The 21,178-nt window shown below is 48.8% G+C and overlaps 1 protein-coding gene across 1 annotated transcript; it reads right to left on the reverse strand.

The window, feature by feature from the left end:
• Positions 1-274: 274 nt before the first annotated feature.
• Positions 275-20,226, reverse strand: RAB7A (RAB7A, member RAS oncogene family). Its single transcript, XM_008499007.2, has 6 exons — positions 20,086-20,226; positions 4,563-4,623; positions 3,425-3,551; positions 2,401-2,619; positions 1,770-1,898; positions 275-1,630 (listed from the first exon to the last, which is right to left on the reverse strand). The coding sequence occupies exons 2-6, from the start codon at positions 4,613-4,615 to the stop codon at positions 1,535-1,537; spliced, it is 624 nt and encodes a 207-aa protein (XP_008497229.1). The 5' UTR covers positions 4,616-4,623; positions 20,086-20,226; the 3' UTR covers positions 275-1,534.
• Positions 20,227-21,178: the final 952 nt, after the last annotated feature.

A 21,178-nucleotide genomic window follows, 5' to 3' on the forward strand; every position in this document is an offset into this window, starting at 1 on the left:
TCCACCCCTCCACAACAGTTTCCCTATGATCAGGACAAGGCTGAAGGGCTGTGCTCATAAAAGAGCAATCAGATCCAGCACCACCTTAGCCACTGCATCTTAAAAAAAAGTTCTGAGGTCAGCCAAACACTGCCAGTTTGGGAGGCACAGACTTTTAGTAAGGAAGAAGCATAAGCATCCTTCAAGTAGCAGGCACTGGTGTGCTAAAATTGTGACTAGACAGAGGAAAGAAAGCTTGTTAGTGAAGGAAAAAAAGAGAGACAGAAACAGGAGTAAACAAGAAGGTTTGTTCTTGTTAAGTTTATTGGCATCATGTTTGTCTCTTTACATAAGAGCTCAGCCTACGTACTAGAATGTAGACCTCTGGAAAACAGGTAGAAGGGCTCCATTTAAGCAAGCTACAAACGCAAGAACAAATACCAGGAAGAAAGGAAGAGAGGAAAGGGACTAGATTGCCAAGTTTTTCCATACCAAAAATCCAGATTAGCAGTCAGTAAGAAGAAAGGGAAGATTCATAGTCCAGGTCATTCATCAAGAAACAGCTACCACAACCCAGGTGGGAGAGCAGCTCCTTCCACAGTACCAGGAGCCACTGGGACACCTCAGCTCTGGCTCCTGCCCACACTCTCTCCAGGATGTTAGGAGTTAAGCAGTACGGGAGGTGAACAAATGAGGTCGTTTCATAGCTGTATTTAATTTTAAATCGAATAATCCAGTGTGCATATCAATGCTGTTATGCAAATCTGAGAATTTAGATACAAGGAAGCCAGACAGATTTTCCAGAAGATGAAGCCTTTTTGGCCTCAAAACAAGAAGGCTTACATAGTTCATCTCTACTGTACAGAATACTGCCTCTATCTGGACTTTGTGTTGCTAGCACGCTGCAGTTCACAAGTGTCCTCCTCACTTTCTACACAATCTGTGTTTCAGTACTTCAACATGTAATTCAGGAATTTTACACTAATTTATACATTTTAATTGGTTGCATATATTAACATGTACTATAAGATTTTTCCTAAAGAAGCATTACATAATACATGGATACTGTAAAAAGATCTGATTAGTTAAAAGTAACAAGCATTAACAGAGATACATACAAAACTCAACCTAGTTGGACTGAGTGCTGAGCTTGCAATGAACTATGGGTAATCAGCCTTTCAAGTTGCAGCCTTCACAGGGGAAAACACGAGACAGTTAAAAATGTATGTAACTTGTTACACAGATTACCTGTAAACAGTTTCTCTCCATTGGACACCTGGAATTAGATTCAGTTCCAAACATACATCAGGAGTTTCCATTTTAAACTAAGAGAAAGGTCTGTTACCATGAAGTGTGATGTGGATGGTGCAGGGACTTGAGCTCTGCAGTGCAGGACTCACAGATGCTCATGGGAGATGGGCAGATTTTGGCAGCTGGAGATGGAATTATTTTTTTTTTTTAATTTAATTTTAAACACAGAAGAGGGGCTGTGTGTTTGAAGGCCTAAGTGTGATATTCATTTGTGAAGGACTGTGCTCAACCCCCCCCTCTCCCCTCAGCAGCTGCAGCTCTCCGCAGAGGCCTTCACTCGGTCATTCTTGTCTAGTTTGATGGGTTCAGGGAATTCATTGTAAAGCTCCACTTCGGTTTCCTAAGGGGAGAGAAAGGAGGAGTTAGTGCCACAGCAGGCAAGGAGCCCTTCTTGGCTAGGGAATGCTGCTGGTCAGAGCTGCCAGAGCTCAGCAGGCAGGACCAGCACTGGTCAAGGGCACCCATCATTCCTTCCCTACCTGTTTAAGTGCATTTCGTGCAATCGTCTGGAAAGCTTGTTCCACATTAATGGCCTCTTTGGCACTGGTTTCAAAGTAGGGGATGTTGTTTTTACTGTAGCACCAGGCTTGTGCCCGTTTTGTGGTGACCTGGGAGGACAGAAAGCAGCATCACCACCTTCAGCTACACAAGAAGGGATTTTCATTTCCAGAGCAAGGCCAGTGACCCTCATGTCCAACCTGAGTAAGACCAGTTCTGGCCTTAAGCTACAGCTCTGAGACAGAGACTGCTGCCCACCCCCAGGGCAGGGAGCACCACACCTAAGGAAGATGAAACCACAGGGCACAGACTGCTCAGGAGGGACTTGGTCCCATAGGAGTTTCTCAGCAACTCCAGAGGAGGAGAGAATCAGCTCCACTCCTTGCATTTACCCAGGAAAGTGCTGCAATCCTTCCACCAGTGGGCAGGAGCATGCTGTGCACAGGGGTTTGACCTCTCCAGGCAGGAGAAACTTTTCCCCAGTGGCACACAACAGCTGAGCCACACTCAGGCACCTCCCACTCCTGTTTCCCAGATGATCCTCCCGTGTTCCTACAAGGTCCCCCACTCCAGCAATTTCCTAAGAGAAGGCTACAAAGTCCCAGTACTCACTTGTCTGTTTTCTAGGTCAATCTTGTTTCCCAGCACAACAAAAGGAAAGTTCTCAGGATCCCTTGGACTGGCCTGAATGAGAAACTCGTCCCTCCAGCTGTCTAGGGTTTTGAACGTGTTGGGGGCTGTGACATCAAACACCAGCACACAGCAGTCTGCTCCCCTGTAGAAGGCAACTCCCAGAGACTGAAATCGTTCTTGTCCTGCTGTATCCCATATCTGGAGCAAAAGACAGGGCAGATAAGCCAGGCTCTGCTCTGACACAGTCAGCTTGCAATTAGGGCATTCATTTCAAAACTTCCCACCAGGCATCCACAGCCCCCAGTCAGCCACAGAGAGGCACCAGAAGGTTTAGGAATTTCTGTAGGCACCAAGTAACAAGAGTCAGAAACAGCCTTCTAAACATAGCCCTTTTTGTGTTCAGGCTCAGCAAGGGACATATCCTTGTTCTGGGCAAGCAGGACATAGGTACTGGGGTCAGGAGGTGACCTGCCTGCAGTGCCTGGCTGCACTGGGGTACCAGCACACTCCAAACTCTCCTCTGATAGCTGCTACCAGGCTTTTGCTGCCTGGCAGTCAGCCTCACCTCGGAGAGATGAAATCTGCAGGTACTGGAGACATAAACAGCCTGGCAGCTCCCACAGGACTCAAGTGGGACATCAACAACAAGTAGTTGATGTGACTCATGAGTCCTCCTCTCCCAGCCCTTTCCAGTTCCTCAGCACTAGGGAAGTGCATCTTTCTAACAAGATCTGGGTAACTGACAGTACCAAATGCAGGATTTTAAACAGAGCAAAGCTACTCTTTACTGAGCCCAAAATGACCTTTGCCTTCCCTTGTTCAGCCCATGCCCAGATTTGTAGAGAAGCCCAGCAGCACCAAGAGCTGTTCAGTGCAAACAAGATTCATGCCCAGTTCACAGACCCCTGCACCACTCTGGATGGCACTGGAGCAGATATTTTCACTTGAGTGTGGCCTAGGCAGCCTGGGACCCCTTCCAGCAGGGAGCAGACTCACTCCTTACCTGCATTGTCACTAGCCTGTCATCCACCATGACCTCTTTTGTCAGGAAGTCTGCACCTATCGTAGCCTTGTACTGGTTACTGAATTTCTTGTTCACATACTGGTTCATAAGTGAAGTCTTTCCCACCCTGTACAGAAAGAAAGAAAAAAAATTACTAGGTAGGCTGTTTCTACAACAGCGTTTGAATGAACCACTCTGAACAGAACATCCCAGGGCCCTTTGCCTTCCACCGTCACTTCCTGGCCTCTCAGCCAGGGAAAACACACCCACCCCTACAAGAAGTGACTTTTACAGCAGTAGATGCTGAGGCACTGTGCAGAGTAAGAGCGTTGGCTACCTAAGGATACAAAAGATTACAATCTTAAACTTTGTTTCCCCATCAGTAATCTGATCCCTGGTAAGGAATAGGCATCACATGCTCATGAAGGCACTCTCAGAAGCTGATGAAGTTCCCCAGAGAGCAGTCATCTCCAGCCTCTGCGGGAAAAGGGGTGGAAGAGCAGAATCTCAGCTGGCACCAGCTCACATACACATCTGCTAGGCACCCAGAGGTGGAAAAACTCCCCAGAGAGACAGCTTTGAGGCTCACATGCCCTCCCTGGCTGAGAAACACTCCCTGATCAGCAGCTTGCTGGGCACAGAGGTATAAATAATACTCCTGGGAGTCAGGTTACAGTGCAACAGCAGAGCAGGCTCCTTGCTCAACAGCACAGAGCAAGAGCAAAGTCTTCCACCCCAAGGGGCTGCACATCAAACAGCAGCTCACAGTTTATGCTGAGCCATCTGCTATCTCTGACAGAGGCAGAGTTTTAAGAAGTCACCCAAGATTGTTTACTAGGGGGTTAGAGGGTTTTATTATTTAAATGAAATTCTCATTTCAATACCCCACAGAAGAGCTGCCCAGTTCTGCCACTGGAGTGTCTGCCCCCCACATTTCCTCTATTTAATTGTGGCAGGACTGCAAGATATTAAACTGTGAAGTCACATTCAGGACAGAGGGTGGTGAAGAGTTCTTGAAGCTTTAAGGTCACACAGCCACCTGGCACTGCTGCTTTCTTACAGTGCAGCCAGGCTCCCACTAGTCAGAAGCACTGCTCAGACAGATGCAGACTGGCAACTAAAAGACTCCTCCACTTACCCAGAGTCTCCGAGGATGATGACTTTCAGTAACACTTTCTTCCTAGAAGTCATTTTTTGCACTACAAAGGAAGGAGAACAATTCCATCAGACACCATTACCATGTCATTCCTCAAGGCAGAAAGCAGCAAGGTTGGAGTCTGAGAAACCTGAGTCCCAGTGAGGGACCAGCAGCAGACACTGCCCAGCACACCTGAAACCAGACTCCTTCCATTCAAGGTTACCCTTGTGCACTTACCAGGTGTTTACCCATTTTATGGGCAGGGCCATGTCAGACCAGGAGTGGCAACTTAATACCGACAAGCAGATGAGCCATGCACTTGTCCTTTACAGTACCCAGCCCACCTTAGACCCCATTTTGAGTCCATTTTGTGGGTATCTCAGCCTAGGCCATCTCCCCTTGCCTCACTGGAGGTAGTACAGGAAAGCAGCTCAGCTGCCAGCACAGGCTCTTACACACACCAAGTGAGATGTGAGCAGAGCTGTGTCCAACTCCACATTGAAGATTTGTTTTTTTATATGCTGTTAATTAGTTTCCCAGTAGAAAAAAAAAAAATGGGCTTCTTCCAACCTTTCTGACTGAGGTTAGCGAAGTGACAGGTTACTCTAGCTCTGTGGAAGTGTCCACTCCCCAAAACCTGATTTAGTTGAAGCAGCTGCAACACAACCACACAGGGCAGTTGAATGAGGAGGCAAACTGCTACCAGACTGCACAGATTTCCTGAGAGCAGATGAAGGTAACTACTGCCACCTCACCTTCCACAGAAGGACAAGTAAGGCTACAGTGGCAAACCTCACAACATTCAGTCTATTGCTGTTTTAGAATGAGTTGCTTGTTCAGTTGCATCCTACCATTACTTCAGGCCACTTTATGGGCAGGTGGCTCTAAATAGGCCACTAATGGTCCAGCCAATTAGCAAGCCTGAGAGTTGAGCTCTAGAGATTCACTCTTACTCCTAAGGTCTCCTTCAGACTAGTGAATAAGCTAGGAAGAATTCCATCAGCTACAGCAGGTCTGAATACACTTCTGGATGTGCTTTAGCACAGTGACAGCAAGGAGGAAATCTTGCCACAAGTGGCTGAGCATGCCCTTCCCACCATGAGGCACTCTTCCCCACCTCTGGAGAGAGGATGGGAAAAACTGTTCTTAGGTGCTCACACTTGATCAGATCACAGACCCTGGTTTAGCACTGGTTTGGTCAACACCACAAGGATTCCTTGACATTGTCTGGTTTTGTAGAACTTCCCCAGCTTCAGTGCAGCTTTTCCCTGGTAGAAGGTACAGGTTTAGCTATGGGCACTGCAGGAGTTGTTGTTTGTGCCTGAGCTGAGTATTGAGCAGTGGTTACATCCAGTGGATGGTGATGGGGAAACAGGCTTCAGTACCTCCTAAGAAAAAGAGATTCAGATTGGATGCTGGGAAGAAAGTTCTTTACCATGAGGGTAGTGGAAAAATGGAACAGGTTGCCTAGAGAGGTAGCTGAGGCCTAATCCCTGGAGATATTCAAGGTGAGGCTTGATGAGGCTCTGAGCAACCTGATCTAGTTAAGGATGTCCCTGCTTACTGCAGGGGGTTGCATTAGATGACCTTTAGAGGTCTCTTCCAACCCAAATTATTCTATGATTCCCGAGTCCTGCTGCATGAGCCGAAAGATCCTTGACAACAGGCTTCATATTAAGCCTTTACACAGGGATTTAGTTACCTTGAAAATCCCATTCTGCTATACCACAGTCATTGCACCACACAACCTGCTCTTCAGGAGCTATTCCTAACTTTCACAGCTAAGAGGCCTTAACTTCTACAACAGCACCGATATTTGCATCTTCTGAGCAGCTCGGTTCTATGCATTCCTGTCGATATGTAACAAACCAAGCTACTAGATAACTGCAACCTGCTTCATCCCACCACTACAGGGGGTAACATGGTTGAAGCTGTAGGAGCCTCTCACTAGAGGTAGAATCCAGCTGCAGAAGGTCTTTATTATTTTTAGCTTTGAGTTTTAAGGTTTGTACTGTCTTGTAGACTTTGTCACTAGTGAACGATGCAGAAGCTGAAGAAGCCCTCCTGCGGCCACCATAGGTAGTGGTGCAGTTACAGCTGCACCCACCTCGCCTCTCCGGATACATCCAGATGTAAACACTGCTGAGAAGGTAATAGCCAGAGGCTATGGAGTGACAGCAGTGACAGGACACCCACAGAGCTCATGTTCTCCTTAGATGGGTGTTAACAGATGCCCAAGAGCCTGCACAGGGCAGTTTCTCCAAGTGTAAACACCTCTCCTTTCCAAGGCCGTCTGGGCTGGGCTGCATTGCACAGTGATCCAACTGGCAGCCCAGCTTTTCTAGACAAGATATGGCCAGCTGGAAGTTGTCAACAACCCCAACATTTAGTGCTGCTTCTGCTCTTGCCAAGACCCATGCTCTAGAGCTCATCTCCTCTTTAGCTGTGGGGAGAACAGACCAGACAGGCTCCTTCATGCAGACTGCTCCTGTGGTTTTGAAGCACGTAGCACGGGTGGCACTTGTGCCAGCCAAGCCAGAGACTTCTGCAGAGCCAGCCCAGCTGTGACACAGCTCAAAGACAGCTGTGTACACTGAGCTGTCATGGAAAACATCTGTATAGGTTCAGGTCGAGTGTGAGTCACCTATTTTCCTCAGGACAGATGAAAACAACTCACCCTGGAGTGACTGTGCCAGAACCCAGCATGTGGTGCTTCTATTTTCCTCAGAGTGTTTTTAGGATCACTTGTCACCAGCTGCTGCAGCTCACTGCTCCCTGGCATTCCAAGCAGCTTTGGACAAGCTGGCATTAGTTCTTATGCTGAGGGAGGGATTTGCAGAGCCCTCAAGTACAACACTAAACCACACTGGGTGCTGCACAGTACACAAGTTTCAACACAGCCTGAAGTCCCAGCACAAAGGGAGGGGAACTGCTCTGTCAAGGCTCCTTACCTTGAAGTAGCTCAGCTGAGCAGCCACAGGAAGGAACTGAGTCAGACCTGGCACTGCCTTCTACTCACAGCTGAAGGGCTGCCCCACCAGTGTGATGGCTGTGACTGCCTCATGGACACTGCAGAGGTGACACACTCAGCTGCCATCCCAGGTGATGCCACAGACATGAGCCATAGCACAGGAGCTGCCTCAGCTTAGTATTTGGTTTGGGCTATGAGGCAGTGAGGAACTCCAGTCCTGACAGCAGTGGACACTGCCCAGAGTTTTCCACCCCCATTCTACGATGCTTGAAGCCCAGCCAGGTGACAGGCCAAGCCCTCTTGCTGATCTTGTCTTTACAGGGAGAATCAGAACAACACTTGAATTATTTCTTGCCCAGTACAAGAAGTAACCTTGCCTTTGGAGAGGAGGCCACCTTCCCAGGCCTTGGAGGAAGGACCACTGATTGATCATTTGAAGCCTCCCTATAGAAGGAAAGCCTCTAAGCTGAAGTAGCACTTAGTTGCTCTCTATACCTCCACCTTTGTACTTTCCCTTATCCTTAACACATTGAGTGGTTGAGGAAGTCTCCAACAGCTTTAATGCAGCTACTTGTGCTAGAGAGGTCTGACTGCTCCTGGTGAGATCTTGAACCTAGGTGGATTGAAGACAACCTTTTTATCTTAACTGGGGTTTCCAGTGAAGCAATGCAAAGGGTCAAACTACTCCAAGGACAGGATACCATCCATGCCTCTTCCAATGTTCGCTTCCAACAAGCTTAGGTACTAAAACTGAAACACACTGGTGCTGTCTGAAAGTCCTGTCAGTGAAGCCTTACTACAGTCTCCTTAACACCATGCAAAGGATTTTAATGACTTCAGCTCATACTAAGCCAACAACAAATACAACATCTTCATGGCAGAGGATGCTTCCACACACTGCAGTTCAAGCTAGCTCAGAAATGCCTTAGCCAGTCCTGATCACAGCATGCCACTTGCTGTGTCAGTAGGCAAAGATGCAATCTACCAACCCTGGGCCAGGTTCAGTACACCAAGATTTGCTTGTCTGAAGTCAGATGCAATTTATGATTACTCCCCTGTTAACATGGGCTGTTTCTCACATTCCACAGTATTGAGTGGGTTCATTACCACTTTCTGTCCCATAAATAGAGCCCATATATATATATATATATATTTATATTCTAAGCTGCACAGATCTCACTTCTACTGAACCTTGCTAGTGGAAAATCAACCAAGGGAGACCAAGAATAACACAGCTTTAGCTCACAGACAAAGCAGGTTTGAATACCTGAAGGAGCAGTTAGTTTACATGAGGAGTTACCCCAGTCACACCTGAAAGAAACACTAAATTACTGAACTAAGCTGAGATGTAAGGTGTGCAGTTTCCCCTGTGCTCTTGCAAAGAGCAAGCTTGGCTTAAGTCGAGATCAAAACTGTGATAGTGCTGAGTCAGTGGTATCCAAGTCTAAGCCTATTTAGCACTGTGTGTGCAGCTTGTCTTGCTTTAGGATATTTGGTATAAACACTCTATAGCAGCATCCTGTAAGAGTGGCAGAAGCCCTTAAGATGGCAGTGTGTGAGCTCACACAGGGCTCACATCCAGTCCCAGAAGCATTTCTGAACAAATGCTTCCTTTCTCAGAGATACCATGAAGAAAAACCTGTTTGTTAACATCTGATCCAAGACATCAGTTCTGTTTTACACTATGTGAATCCTGTTAGAGCCAGGTCACCTGCATGACTGCTCAGAACACAAGCCTGCCAGCAAACCCAACCAGCTCTGCTCAGGACCCATCAGAAGCTTCCCATCAATCAGGAGACCACCCAGCATTATTCTTCCTCCTGGCTGAACTGGTGCCAGAGGAATGACATAGCCACCTCTAATACAGGAGTCCTTCCACCAGATTTTTAATCCCTCTAAGCAAGCAAGCCATGACCCTCATGAGCTCAAGTCTGGTGTAGCAGATACAGAACCTCTGTAAGGCTGGCCTGATGGAACAGGAAAGGAAAAACCCCCAACACCAGACCTGCAGGTAAAACTGGCTTAGTTGATCCAAAAGGAAGACTCAAAAACTGTCCTGTGAAGCACCACAGCTCCTCAGATGCAAAAGCAAATGAAGCCTATGCCAAATCTAATTAGGTTTCTCTTGCTGCTTCAGAGTACAGAACAACTGCCCTTTCACTTGCTATATTAAGACAGCTGCTTTGACTCCAAGCAGAAATGGATGGTTAAGGATTCCTCAGAGATGTTCACACGTGTCAAGTCATAATGCAGGCATTTCAATATTAATTAGGTTGGCATGAGCAAATAACAGTAGGAGCTTGAATTGATGGCCCACCAGCCTTTTGATAGAAACACTTCCTTAAATTCCTCATGGAGTTTTAGTTTTCGAGTAGCTGGCCTTAGAGGGGATAACCTCACTTCCATGTAAGACAACAGCACCTTAAGCAGTAACATAACCATGCCAGTTTTGAACAGTTTAAACAGTCCAAGTCACAAGCCCAACCAAGAAGGATGTTTATGCAGAGGATAGACCTGGACATTTGACCAGGAGTTCTCTGCTCCTGTGCCCACCAGCTTCCCGTGTGCACCTTCTGCTAGAAGCCAGCTGACCATGAAGCAAAACTGCTGGACTGCACCTCTCACCTTGTGTCCTTTGCCAGGGATATTGAACACCAACCCAAGAAGGTACAAAGCAGAAGGCAAGCAAGCCCCAAGCAGAACTAAACTCACTGCAGCAATTATGAGCACACAGTTCTGCTCCTCTGTCCCAGTAGGCAGCACAAGAGTAAGTAGGTGTTCCACAAAAAGGCACGTTTGAACCTGAAGCACTGCAGGTCTGTTCTGGGTGCTGTGGCTGGTAAGTGGAACATTCACTGCACTGCATCACAGCACCCTTTGCCAAAGTAACCAACCATGAGAAAGCCAATCTGGGTAGAGTAGCACACCATTAGAGGCTACCACACACTGCAGTGGGCTCACCACAGGGACAGGACGGAGCAGAAGACACCCACACTTGAACACTGGAAGAACCTTGTCCCAGAATGCAGCTAAGTACATTTCTGACACAGAAATACCACCTCTACTTACTGTTCTTTTGCATGGAAGAGGCTGCAAAGCATTGAGTCTCTGTATACACCATAGAGCTATTTTTATATCCCCCTCCAATGGTTCTGCATTTCTTCAAGGAAACTGAAGCTGGGAGAATGATTCAGGACCAGCTCAGTCAAACTGAACCCGTTCCTTCCCAAAAACAGCAAGTTCCTTAGCATGTTTGGCACCTCAAGGGGTTGTATCTGCTTAGACCTTCATCCACTGAAATGAGATGCTCACCAGATGTTTATCCTGTTCTTACAGGATCAAGCACAGATTGGTACATATCACTTGCCCCATGGTCACCCTGTGTCCTGCCATGATTTATCAAGCCAAGTTTGGCTGAGGCTTTGAGCACACACATGGATTTGTTACAGCTCAGCTACCCTGAAAATGCAAAGCCTCATCCTGAGGGAAGGTAGATAGTTCATGACTGCCACTAGTTGGCCAAGATCACACTTGCAGAGTGTCCAGGTGGTCCAGACACCATTTGTATTGCAGCCTCACTCTCCAAATGCAGCAGGAATTCAAGGTAGAGCTGAAATAAGATTTACCAATACAATTTCATAAAAACAGCTACCCAGTCATGCAGAAATTGTTAAAAGTGACAGCTTGAGCAATTCAACATAAATTTCTGCCCAAGACCAGGGAGTATCAACCTTTAATATCTCTCACTTGCATTCTTCTGAGTGACACAGGAGCAGCAGAGCAGAAGCTCTGTCCTTTCAGCTGGGAAGAAGGTGAGCACTACCCAGGATACAATTAGTAGGGGCTATTTAATACAAACAGGGCTTAAAAGAAGCCAAGCTGCCTTTAAAGAAGAAACTAAAAGTAAGCCTGCCTTTGACTTTTGCTACCAAACCCAAGCATCCTACAAGTAGAGCAAGTGCTTGGCATCTTTGCACTGAGAACTGCTATAGAAGCACATGAAATCTGAAGTTGAGTTTTGCATTACAGGCCATACAAGCAGGACAGTACCTTTTCCTTCATGACAGGCCTACAAGTAACCCATCTTCCCCAGATAGCCAGAAGATCCCATCTAGGAAAGCTTCCCATTTAGTGGGAACATGTGCTGGCTTTGAGCCTAAAAAGCAAATCAGGAACATCCTACCACTTGGGTTGACAACTTGCAAGAACTGCTCTCTGTAAATGGGTTGCTTTTTAGGGCAACAAGCTCCTACAAACCATACAGTCAACAGTGGTGCTTTGGAGATGCTTTCAAGCCTCAGTGATGCACCATAGAGAAGCAGTCAAAGTGAAGCCAACACCAAAAGCAGCTGGCAAGAAATTCCTATGACAACATCACAGAAGGGCACACTCTAACTGCTGCTGTATCAGTAGCATCTCAAAACTGCTTTCCACCTCCTTCCTCCCCACTTATTTATGTTACTGTTCCAACCAACATGTTACCTCCTGCTGGTACCCAGCCAACAGCTCAAGCACAGCTCAGCATTCCCTCCCCAGGAGGGGCAGCTGGGATGCCTGACTTACTGCAGTTTCACAAGAAGAAAGCTTCTGTCCACCTGGTGCCTTTCCTTGCCTGCCCTCTTAGGCAGGAATTACCTCTGTTCAGGGAACTAGGAACCTCAAATACAAATTAATTTTTTGGATACCTTCTGTAAAACATTATATTGCAAGTTGTCAAGTGTAGGTATGTTGACTACTGTCTCCCACCCCTCACCTAAGAGTCCTAAGCCAAAAGCTTCACCTTCTTGAAGAACAGTCTAGAGCTTTGGATGCTTGCTAGCACACTGACATGGCTCAGATCAAAACAGAATCTTAAAACATGTTTCAGTATCCCAAAGGAACTGACTTACTCGACTATAGCTGTCTGCAGCAATTTTCCACCTCATTTTGAGGGTGGAGCTGCAGCTTCTAGTGCCAGAGGAGCTGCTCTAGGATCAAGTGAAGCTCTGGAACCAGCCAGATAGAGCTCAGCCACATGGGTTCGAGTTCAGTTCAGAGCACCAAATTGGTGACATGGTGCCAATAGCCTACTGACCTGGTCTGTGAGCTAGGTACTAGATGGATATGACACCAGCCCCCCCCCCCACACACACACACACTCTGCTGCATCCCTGTTCCTGGATAACAGGACTGCTAAAGGGAGAGGATGATGGGGCAACACAGAGCTTGAGGAAACATGGAGGAAACCCAGCTGGAAAGCAAAAGCTCTGGAATAGTTGTAAACAGAATAGGCTCTTGTATTAACAAGGAAGCTGCAGAGCTAGTGCTTGGTAAGATGGTAGCTTCAGTGGCAATGTTTTTATCTTGCTTGACACCATCAGTAATCAACTGGAGGCTGTAGGATGCACCCCTTCTACAGGCAGGGACTCAAAGAGCTCCCTGGAAGAAGACATGGCAATGGCCAGCTTACCAGAGTCCAGATGACACAGAGAATGCAGAAGCAATGCCCCTGGTAGGAGCCATGTCTGCAGTGGGATCACGGGACTTGCATGTGAAAAGGGGTCTGCCCTGCTAAAGGTCTCAGCTCAGCTGTGGCTCTGTTAGGGCTGCAAGTGCTGAGATTTGGAGAGCATTGCATTCCTGAGAGGCACTGATGCACATGATCAGTCAGGCTCAAAGCCCAAGTTCTCCAAGCCAAGCTTTCCAGTCCAAGCCTCACTGATGCACAGCCCTGTTACACCTCCTGGTATTTCTCCGGGTCAGAGATGTTTTATGCCTGCACAATGTTTACATAATACACGTGGAACTGAACAAATTTCTTGCTTTAATTTGCTGCCATTATCAATTGTGACTCTACCCTAGGAGAGTCCAAAATACAAAGGACTACCCCCCACTCCGAGGAAGGTATCAAGCTTAGAAACTGATCTCTGCTAGTTCAGATATCACAGAAGCCACCTTCCTTTGAGAAGATGCCATGTTGACCTGACCAGATGGTTTGGAAGTTGGAACAAAGCAATCATGGTAATGCACTTGCTTACAGTACCAAGGCAGATGTGTCTCTGCATGTTTAGTCAGACCACCAGTGTGCTCAGAAGCAGTGACCAAGGTCTGGAGGTCACTTCTTGCTGCCTACAGGAACACTACTTAGCTCAGACTGTGGCTTAGCCTAAGATTAGAGTGGCTCATGGAGGCTCTTCAGGTGATAAATGCCCTGGAGCCAAAGGGAACGAGGGGAGCACAGAAAGTTCCAACCATGCAGCCAGCTATGCTCAGCACCCATCCTGGGTGGATCACTTTGCTCCTCAGCAGCCTCAAGACATTCACCATCATCCCCACAGCAGGTAGCAGGGATTTGGAGCCTGCAGCTTTGCACAGGAGTGCAGAAAGCCCTTTTAGAGCTAATGCCACACAGTAACAAGACCAGAATTCCCAGACTGAAAGCCAGGGCTGCTGAAGTGGCAGTCTTTAGGTTAGACAGGAAGACAGAAATCTACACCAAGAAGCTTCACTGGAAGCTGGATGTTTTCAGTCAAGAAGTTTTAAGCCACCAGTTCCTACAGCAGCTGAAGGACCCTTTACCTCAGGATATCTTTCCCCCAGGAATGGGCAGACATACATAGAGCGCTAACAGGCTGATAGCAAGTGTCTGAACATCCCTGGCTACCCTTCTTTTGGAGGCTCAAGTTATGCTGTCTGAAGAATCAGTACTGCTGTGCCTCTACCTTCCAGGAGAAAGCAGTTCCCCTAAAAATTCTACAGGATTCCTGGTCATTCCCAGTTGATTTTCCCCAGGGATCGAGCTGTAACAAGAACAGGCATGGCTTGCTTTAACACCCCTCCCCCTTTTATCAGAGCAAGCTCAACTTCCCCTATTTTGCCCTGGGGGAGACAATCTCAGGATGTGGGAGGAGAGTTGAGCACATTGCTGGCTGCTGGGAGACACTAGGCAACAAGCCATGTGTCTTAGTGACTAAGGGCCTTGCCTACGCAAAGCATTTCAGCTGTACCAGTATAGCTTCCATGTTGCCATGCCTCTCCCAGAACGGTCTCTTTGGTGGAGAGCAGCCAAATCAAGCAAGAGAAATCTTTGTACCAGTGACTGGAACATGCTACAGAGCCCATACAGCCTGGTTGATACACTTATGTCCAAGAGCCTTTTGGCACGTGGCCACCCAACCAGTAGAGTCAACCCAGAGTTCCAGTCCCCCTGATATGAACACAAACAGCTCAGATTTTGTGTCAGGCCCTCCCACTGAACATGATGCTCCCATCACTTTCTATAAAGCAAGCACAGTGCCAGAAGTAGCAGGGTTTTGATCTTGGTGTCCAGAAGATAAGCTTGAACAATTCAAAATATTGCAAGTTAGCCAGGCCACTGACCAGTACTAAAGCTGTCAGATCTTTACCATATCTGACTGCATTTTTCAAGTACTCAGATTAGTTTCTAGTTTTGTCTGCAGCTTCCTAAGGTTTCACACATTCCTGTTACGCTTTCAGTTTCAGCAACTGAAATAGGAGGTATTAGATAACCTCTGCTGTAGTAAGCAAAGCACAGATCTTAGACCTTGTCAGTGGTAAACAAGCCTTGTTTATCTACTCCTGGCTGCCAGCTTCCACCAGTTCCTAAAGGCTGGGAGGGAAACAAGTGGCAGAGGGAAACTTTGACCAAGGTTCAGACCTTCAAGTCAAACAATGGCTCCATGATGTTTGTTGAACCCTGTAACTCACACCTGAAATTCAGATTCAAGAGTGAATATCATCTATCCTTCACCACTGAAGCTTGATAGAATAGAGGGGACAAAAACTGATGGGAAATCTTACTGACAGACAAGTAGGTATGGAAAAGTATACCACCATACTAACTGCAAAAACCTTAATCCTGAACATCTATTCTAGGAGGTCGTGCTCTCAGTACTGAGTCTTCTAGAGGAAGCTTCCTCTAGGGAGAAGGTGCAATCTAAGAACTAAATCTTGATCTGTGAGAAGTTCTGATCCTACACACACTCAGTACTACCTCTTACTATGCTAATGCAGTTTGCAGAGCAGGAAGGACAAGTATTTCAGTACCAGTCCCAGGATGCTAGCTCACCATGACAGCTGAGTCAGTGCCCAACAAGGAATTCCTACAGTGAAGGCTCAGTTTCAAACTCATACTTCATACCTCTTGCACAGATCCTGCATCAATACTTTACCAGCTCAGCTCTTCTCTTGTGAAGCTCCACGAAGGACCAAAGAAACCTCACGGAAGTGACTTGCATGGCGAGACTACAAGCAGTGCTGGTTAACTGGATTCTCTTATTAGTGGTGGGGAGCAGGGCAAAATCAGGCCTAGGCACGTCTCAGTTACAGCCATCTCATTGCTGGAGCTTGAGACACTGTTACCACTGTGCCAGTTTGGACTTCAGACACCATTATCTGTGACTGGGAGCAGAGAGGAAGCAAGCCAGAGAGCCAAGTGACTCAGCCCACTTGAGGGAGACAAGCACCAAGCAGGTTACTTTCAAGAGGATGCAGCTTGAGAGAAATCAAGAGTTCAGCAGACTCCTCAGGTAAAGCAGAAGCCCCAGCAATCAAGCTGCAGGTATCCCAGCCAGGTAGCCTCTGGAGGCAGCTCCAGCTGCCTGCCCTCACTACTTCAACAGCCCAGAGTGTCTGCCAAGTGACTGAGGTCACAGCATGCAGTGATATAGAGCAGTCTCAAGAAAATACTGTTTTCTTAACCAAAAATAAAGATCCACTCAATTTCATTTAGGAATTCCTGTTCAGAAGTCACACAAGAACAGTTAGATACAATTAGTCACCTTAAGTTGGCATTTTAAGTAGTTCTGGAAATACAGGAGCAAATCCCTTTCTACATCAAGTGCCTTTAAGTTATACAAGTAGGGATCTGTGCCAAAATTTTCCATTTCTCCCCCATCTCAATGGCACTGCACCCCTCCTGAAGTTTCACTGCCCTGTGAAAAGCAGCCAAAGCCTGACGAATAGGTTCCCCGGCAGGAAAAGTCAAGGCTATTTGTGACCAGCTGTCACAGCAGCCTGTGACAGGCAGCCCTGACAAGCCCTGACAAGCTGCCTTCCCTCCTCCTGGTCACTGCCCCCGGGTCAGCCACAGCAGCACCGATACCTCCCCCATGGACCGACCTCCGCTGTCGCTGGCAGGGGAGAGGAGGAGGAGGAGGAGCAGCCTCACAGGAGCAGCAACAATGACATCACCAGGGCAGATTGCCACCCAGCAGAAAATGCAGCAGCACTCCGGGTTCGAACGCTGCATCCCCACCGACAGCGCAGAAGCAACGAGCGCAGGGGAAGCCCGAGAGCAGCCGAGTCCCAGGGGAGCATCCTGGCACTGCCTGCTGCTCCGGCCAGCACGGCTGGAGCCCCTCACCCGGGGCACTCATCTGCAAGTTTTATTCAAGGTGCATTTAAAGGGAAAGAGGCTCAGCAGAACAGCTGAACTGAAAATGGTATGTTAACTGTTGGCATTTAATTGACATGTATCTATCTGATGTATCTAATGCAGCTTTTAGAGGCACAGCTCACAGCTGGACTGTCACTGCAGAAAGGGACCCTCACAACTCACTGCCACAACCCAACTACATCTGCAGGCAGACTGTTACACAGCAGCTACAGGAGATCACTTTAGGAAGCTGCAGGGGGAAGCCAAGGGAACTCCGACTCACCAGGCAGCTGAACTGCAACTCTCAAAGCAATGCTGTGCAAGGATGAAGCACCTCAGCATCTGGAGGATGCAGCACTGCTGCCAGATGAGCTGCAGGCAAGCACACACTGGTGCCAAGCATCCAGGTAGGGGTCTTACCTGGAATCCCTTCAACCAAGGCAACAAGCTCTACATTACCCTACAGGTCTGCAAGGGACTCGGGCCCATCAGGCACCAGTACCAAGGGCTTAAGGGCACTTCAGGTCACAGCTGAGAAGCCCAGAAGACATCAGGGAACACTGGCAGTGTGCAAGGTGAGAGTTCTGTACTTGGTTATCAAATGCTTGGTTCAATCATGAAGGAACTACTGTATGATCACAGCAGGGACAGCTACCAGTAACCTGTGAGCCCACACACCCACCAGCTGGAGAGACCACAAAACCCCAAGTGCTCTACCCCATACCCCTTATTACCAAACCAGTGCTTGCCAGACACCTGTCTCACAATGAAGCATTTGCAAATGCACCCTAATCAAGCACAATTTTGTTTACAGCTAAATGTTAAGCTCTGCATAAATAAGTCTGATTTTCACAGAGAAGTCGGACCAAAACCCCAAACATGTTAGAGACAAAGCTATTTATAATTTTGCACAGATGGTTTAATTGTAACTCCCATGTTTCCTCAAGGACAAACTTTGCCAGAGATCTGCTCTGGGAGGTAATTCACATGACCTTCCACCAAGAGGGTCTTAAAACAGGAGCTTCAAGAAGGTGCTGCAGAAATTGAACCTGGCAGCCCTCTTGCCTGCAGGCCTCCATTCTGGGTAGCAAACCAAGTCCAGTGCTATCTCCCCTAAGTGATTTCAGGGGGCAGCCTGGAGCAGAGCATGCATGTTTTTCAGGATTCATTAGTACTGTAACACCTCTGTGCTGCTCACCATGGAGCTGGGAGGGAGCAGGGATGCAACAGTTAAATTCTGAATCTGGCACCTTTGCCTTTTAAGGTACAACTCCTGGTTGAACCACTTGTAGGGTATTTGAGGACATGGACCACTGCATAACACCACAAGGAAGAGGAAAATTTAACACAGCTGCTGCCTTGCATCTCAGCAGTTCTCTGTCTTGCTGCAGCTCAAGAGAGCAAGGAACTGCCACTGGATTTTAAGTTTGTGCTACTGAGGGGTCAGATTAACCCCATTTTACAGCTTTTCTGCACCAGGAGCTGAGTATTAACATCATAGCAGGAAAAAAAAAATCCCACCAGGGCAGCACTTGAAAGCAGCAGTATTAGAGCTGCTTTGGATTCTGAGGGCTCAGGCCAGGCTCGGTGGGTCTACTCATTAGTTCATGGAGGGCAAGTCATGTGTTCAGTCAGCTGTTGGGAGTCACAAGGGGGAGGGGGGGGGGAAGGAAAAAAAAAAAAGAGACACAAATATACTCGTTCTTCCTGAATAAGTCCAGCAATGAAACCCTGATTATTTAACGAGGAATATTCAAATTACTCCACCCACTTTAACCTCAAATACAGCTACTGAGAAAACAGGATACACTGACTCCAGCAGCCCGGCTCTGCTGAAGGCACTGCAAGGCTGCAGCTTCCTCACACGCTGCTGGTACACACGGGGAAGCTGTGAAATCCCAGACAGCCAAATGCCATGGCACAGCACATTATGTACCAATCCCCTCAAAGGGACACAGAGTGTGAGGCAGAGGCCAGAGCTGGCCAGACTGTGTCAAGTACTGGAATCTTTACAGCTTTCCTATTGGCAGCTGTTAAACAAAGACCATCTTGCTTACAGTGGGGAGGACTTTGTTCTGTCACGTGTCCTCAGTTTACATATAAAACCCCCTCATGTACATATATCACAACAGCTCTGCCTATCAGGGAGCATTTTTAGTTTTCAGAGACAGCACTGCAAATTCCAGCTTCGACTCAAAGGATTTGGAGTTACTGGGTACGACATACTCATCTTGATGCTGGGATTACCTATTTTACTTCAGATTAAGACAGCCTTTTTACAGCTACTTTACTACTAAAATAATCCCTCTATTTACAGGGAAGACAGTGCAGTTGTCTTAACTACAACAATTAGGCATTTGCATATTTATTAGTCTATATATACCTGCAGACTAATAACGTAGCTATCATTTAATTTACCTTATTATACACTCACAGCAAAAAGCACTTCTAACATCCACTCTTATACTTCTCAGAACTGACTCAGGCTTTACACACGCCAAGAGCTCCTTTCGCAATAACTGCCAGTCCCCTCTCCCGCCTGTTTTGTCACAATAATTGTTCCCAGACCTGCCTGCTAATCTTAAAAGCCACATCCACCGACCACCGAGACCAGCACTGCCACCACCCCGACACAGAGCCTCCCAGAGTCCAGCGCTCAGGCCACCTTCGGCCCAAAGCCGCTCCGAGAGGAAGCTCCGCATGTCGCGGACAAAACGCTCGGTTCGCCGGGAGGCCTCTTTAAGCCTCTCCGGAGAGGAGGCTCCCACAACGGCCTCGAGAAATCCGCAACTCGGCAAAGGCCTATGGGGCCCTTTCCCGGGGACACCCCCCCCCTCCGCCCGGCTCCATTGTTCCGCGAGCGGCGGCGAGCAGGGCCCGGCCCGGCTCCGCGGAGCTCAGCACCCGATAGCGCCGACCGTCTGACCCCGCTACGGGGACAACGAACACCACCCGTCCCGGTGTGGCAGGCCCCGGTGTCAGAGTCCGCCCAGGGAGCAGGAAGGCAGCGCCTCACCGCCCCCCCCACCCCCCCACAACCTCCGCCGAGGGGGCCCCGGCCGCGGGGAGGGGCCCGAGCGGCACCCCCCACCCGGCGGCTGCAGAAACCGGGGCGGAGCTGCCACCCGCCGTCCCCCGAGTGGATCCAGCTCCCCCGGAGCCCCGCAGGGTCTCACCTGGTGCCTGTGCCGCGCCGCCCGCCCGAGAGTCGCTGCCACCCCCCCGCTCGCCTGGGTCGGCTTTAATGGGCCCCGCCGCCTCCCCGCTTTCACTTCCGCCTCCCCCCGAACAACTTCCGGTCACGGGACCCGCCCGCTCCCCGTGACGTCAGCACGCCGCCCGGCCCCCGACGGAGGAGGGAGCGGGGCCGCCCCCGTCACGTGACCCTTGTCTGCACGCCGCCATCTTGGGCGCTGTTCCCGCCGTGAGGCCCGGGAGCTGCCCGGGGGAGCCGGGACCGTGGGAGCGCGGCCACCGGGAGTCACCGTGGTGTTTGTGGCACTCCCGTGCAGCCACAGAAGGGGTGGGGGGGCGGGGACCCGCATCCTCCGCCTCCCGTGGCAGCGGGGCTGCGGTGTGCGCGCAGCACTGCCGAGGGACGCAGCCTTCCCTCAGGTGTGAGGGGAACGGCGAGAGAAGTTGTTGTGCTCTCAGAAATAAAGGATGGGCACAGACACGTTCCTTGGGATGTGTTTTGTTTGCAGCTGTGATCTCGAGAAAGTAGTAACAGCGTTTGTCAGGAGAAAAAAGAGTAAAACATGACAACTGAGGGGAGATTCAGGTTGATCAGTGAGGCAATAACCAGCTCAGAGATCTATAATGCAGACAAGTGGAATAGGACTGTGTAAACTCTGTGACATGCTAAGAATGACCATCCTGGTGATGGAAAATAATCCCTGTACCTGCATGATGGCAGCAAGCAATTGAACAGTCCAGCTCCCGTGACTATTGGGAGTTCTGTTAGGGAAGGGAAGGGAAGGGAAGGGAAGGGAAGGGAAGGGAAGGGAAGGGAAGGGAGGAAGGGAAGGGAAGGGAAGGGAAGGGAAGGGAAGGGAAGGGAAGGGAAGGGAAGGGAAGGAGGGAAGGGAAGGGAAGGGAAGGGAAGGGAAGGGAAGGGAAGGAAGGGAAGGGAAGGGAAGGGAAGGGAAGGGAAGGGAAGGGAAGGGAAGGGAAGGGAAGGGAAGGGAAGGGAAGGGAAGGGAAGGGGTGGGCAAGGCAGCACATGGCTACGGTCCCCGGGATGGTTTACATTGTGGAAATGCAGACTAA

This window comes from Calypte anna, chromosome 12 (assembly GCF_003957555.1).
Source record: "Calypte anna isolate BGI_N300 chromosome 12, bCalAnn1_v1.p, whole genome shotgun sequence".
NCBI lineage: Eukaryota > Metazoa > Chordata > Aves > Apodiformes > Trochilidae > Calypte > Calypte anna.

Coding starts and splice junctions, on each gene's coding strand:
- RAB7A (XM_008499007.2), bottom strand. CDS start 4,615: ATGACTTCTAGGAAGAAAGTGTTACTGAAAGTCATCATCCTCGGAGAC. Junction 1,899..2,400: donor TTGACCTAGAAAACAGACAA/GTGAGTACTGGG, acceptor CTGTCCTCCCAG/GTCACCACAAAACGGGCACA. Junction 1,631..1,769: donor CACGAAATGCACTTAAACAG/GTAGGGAAGGAA, acceptor CTCTCCCCTTAG/GAAACCGAAGTGGAGCTTTA.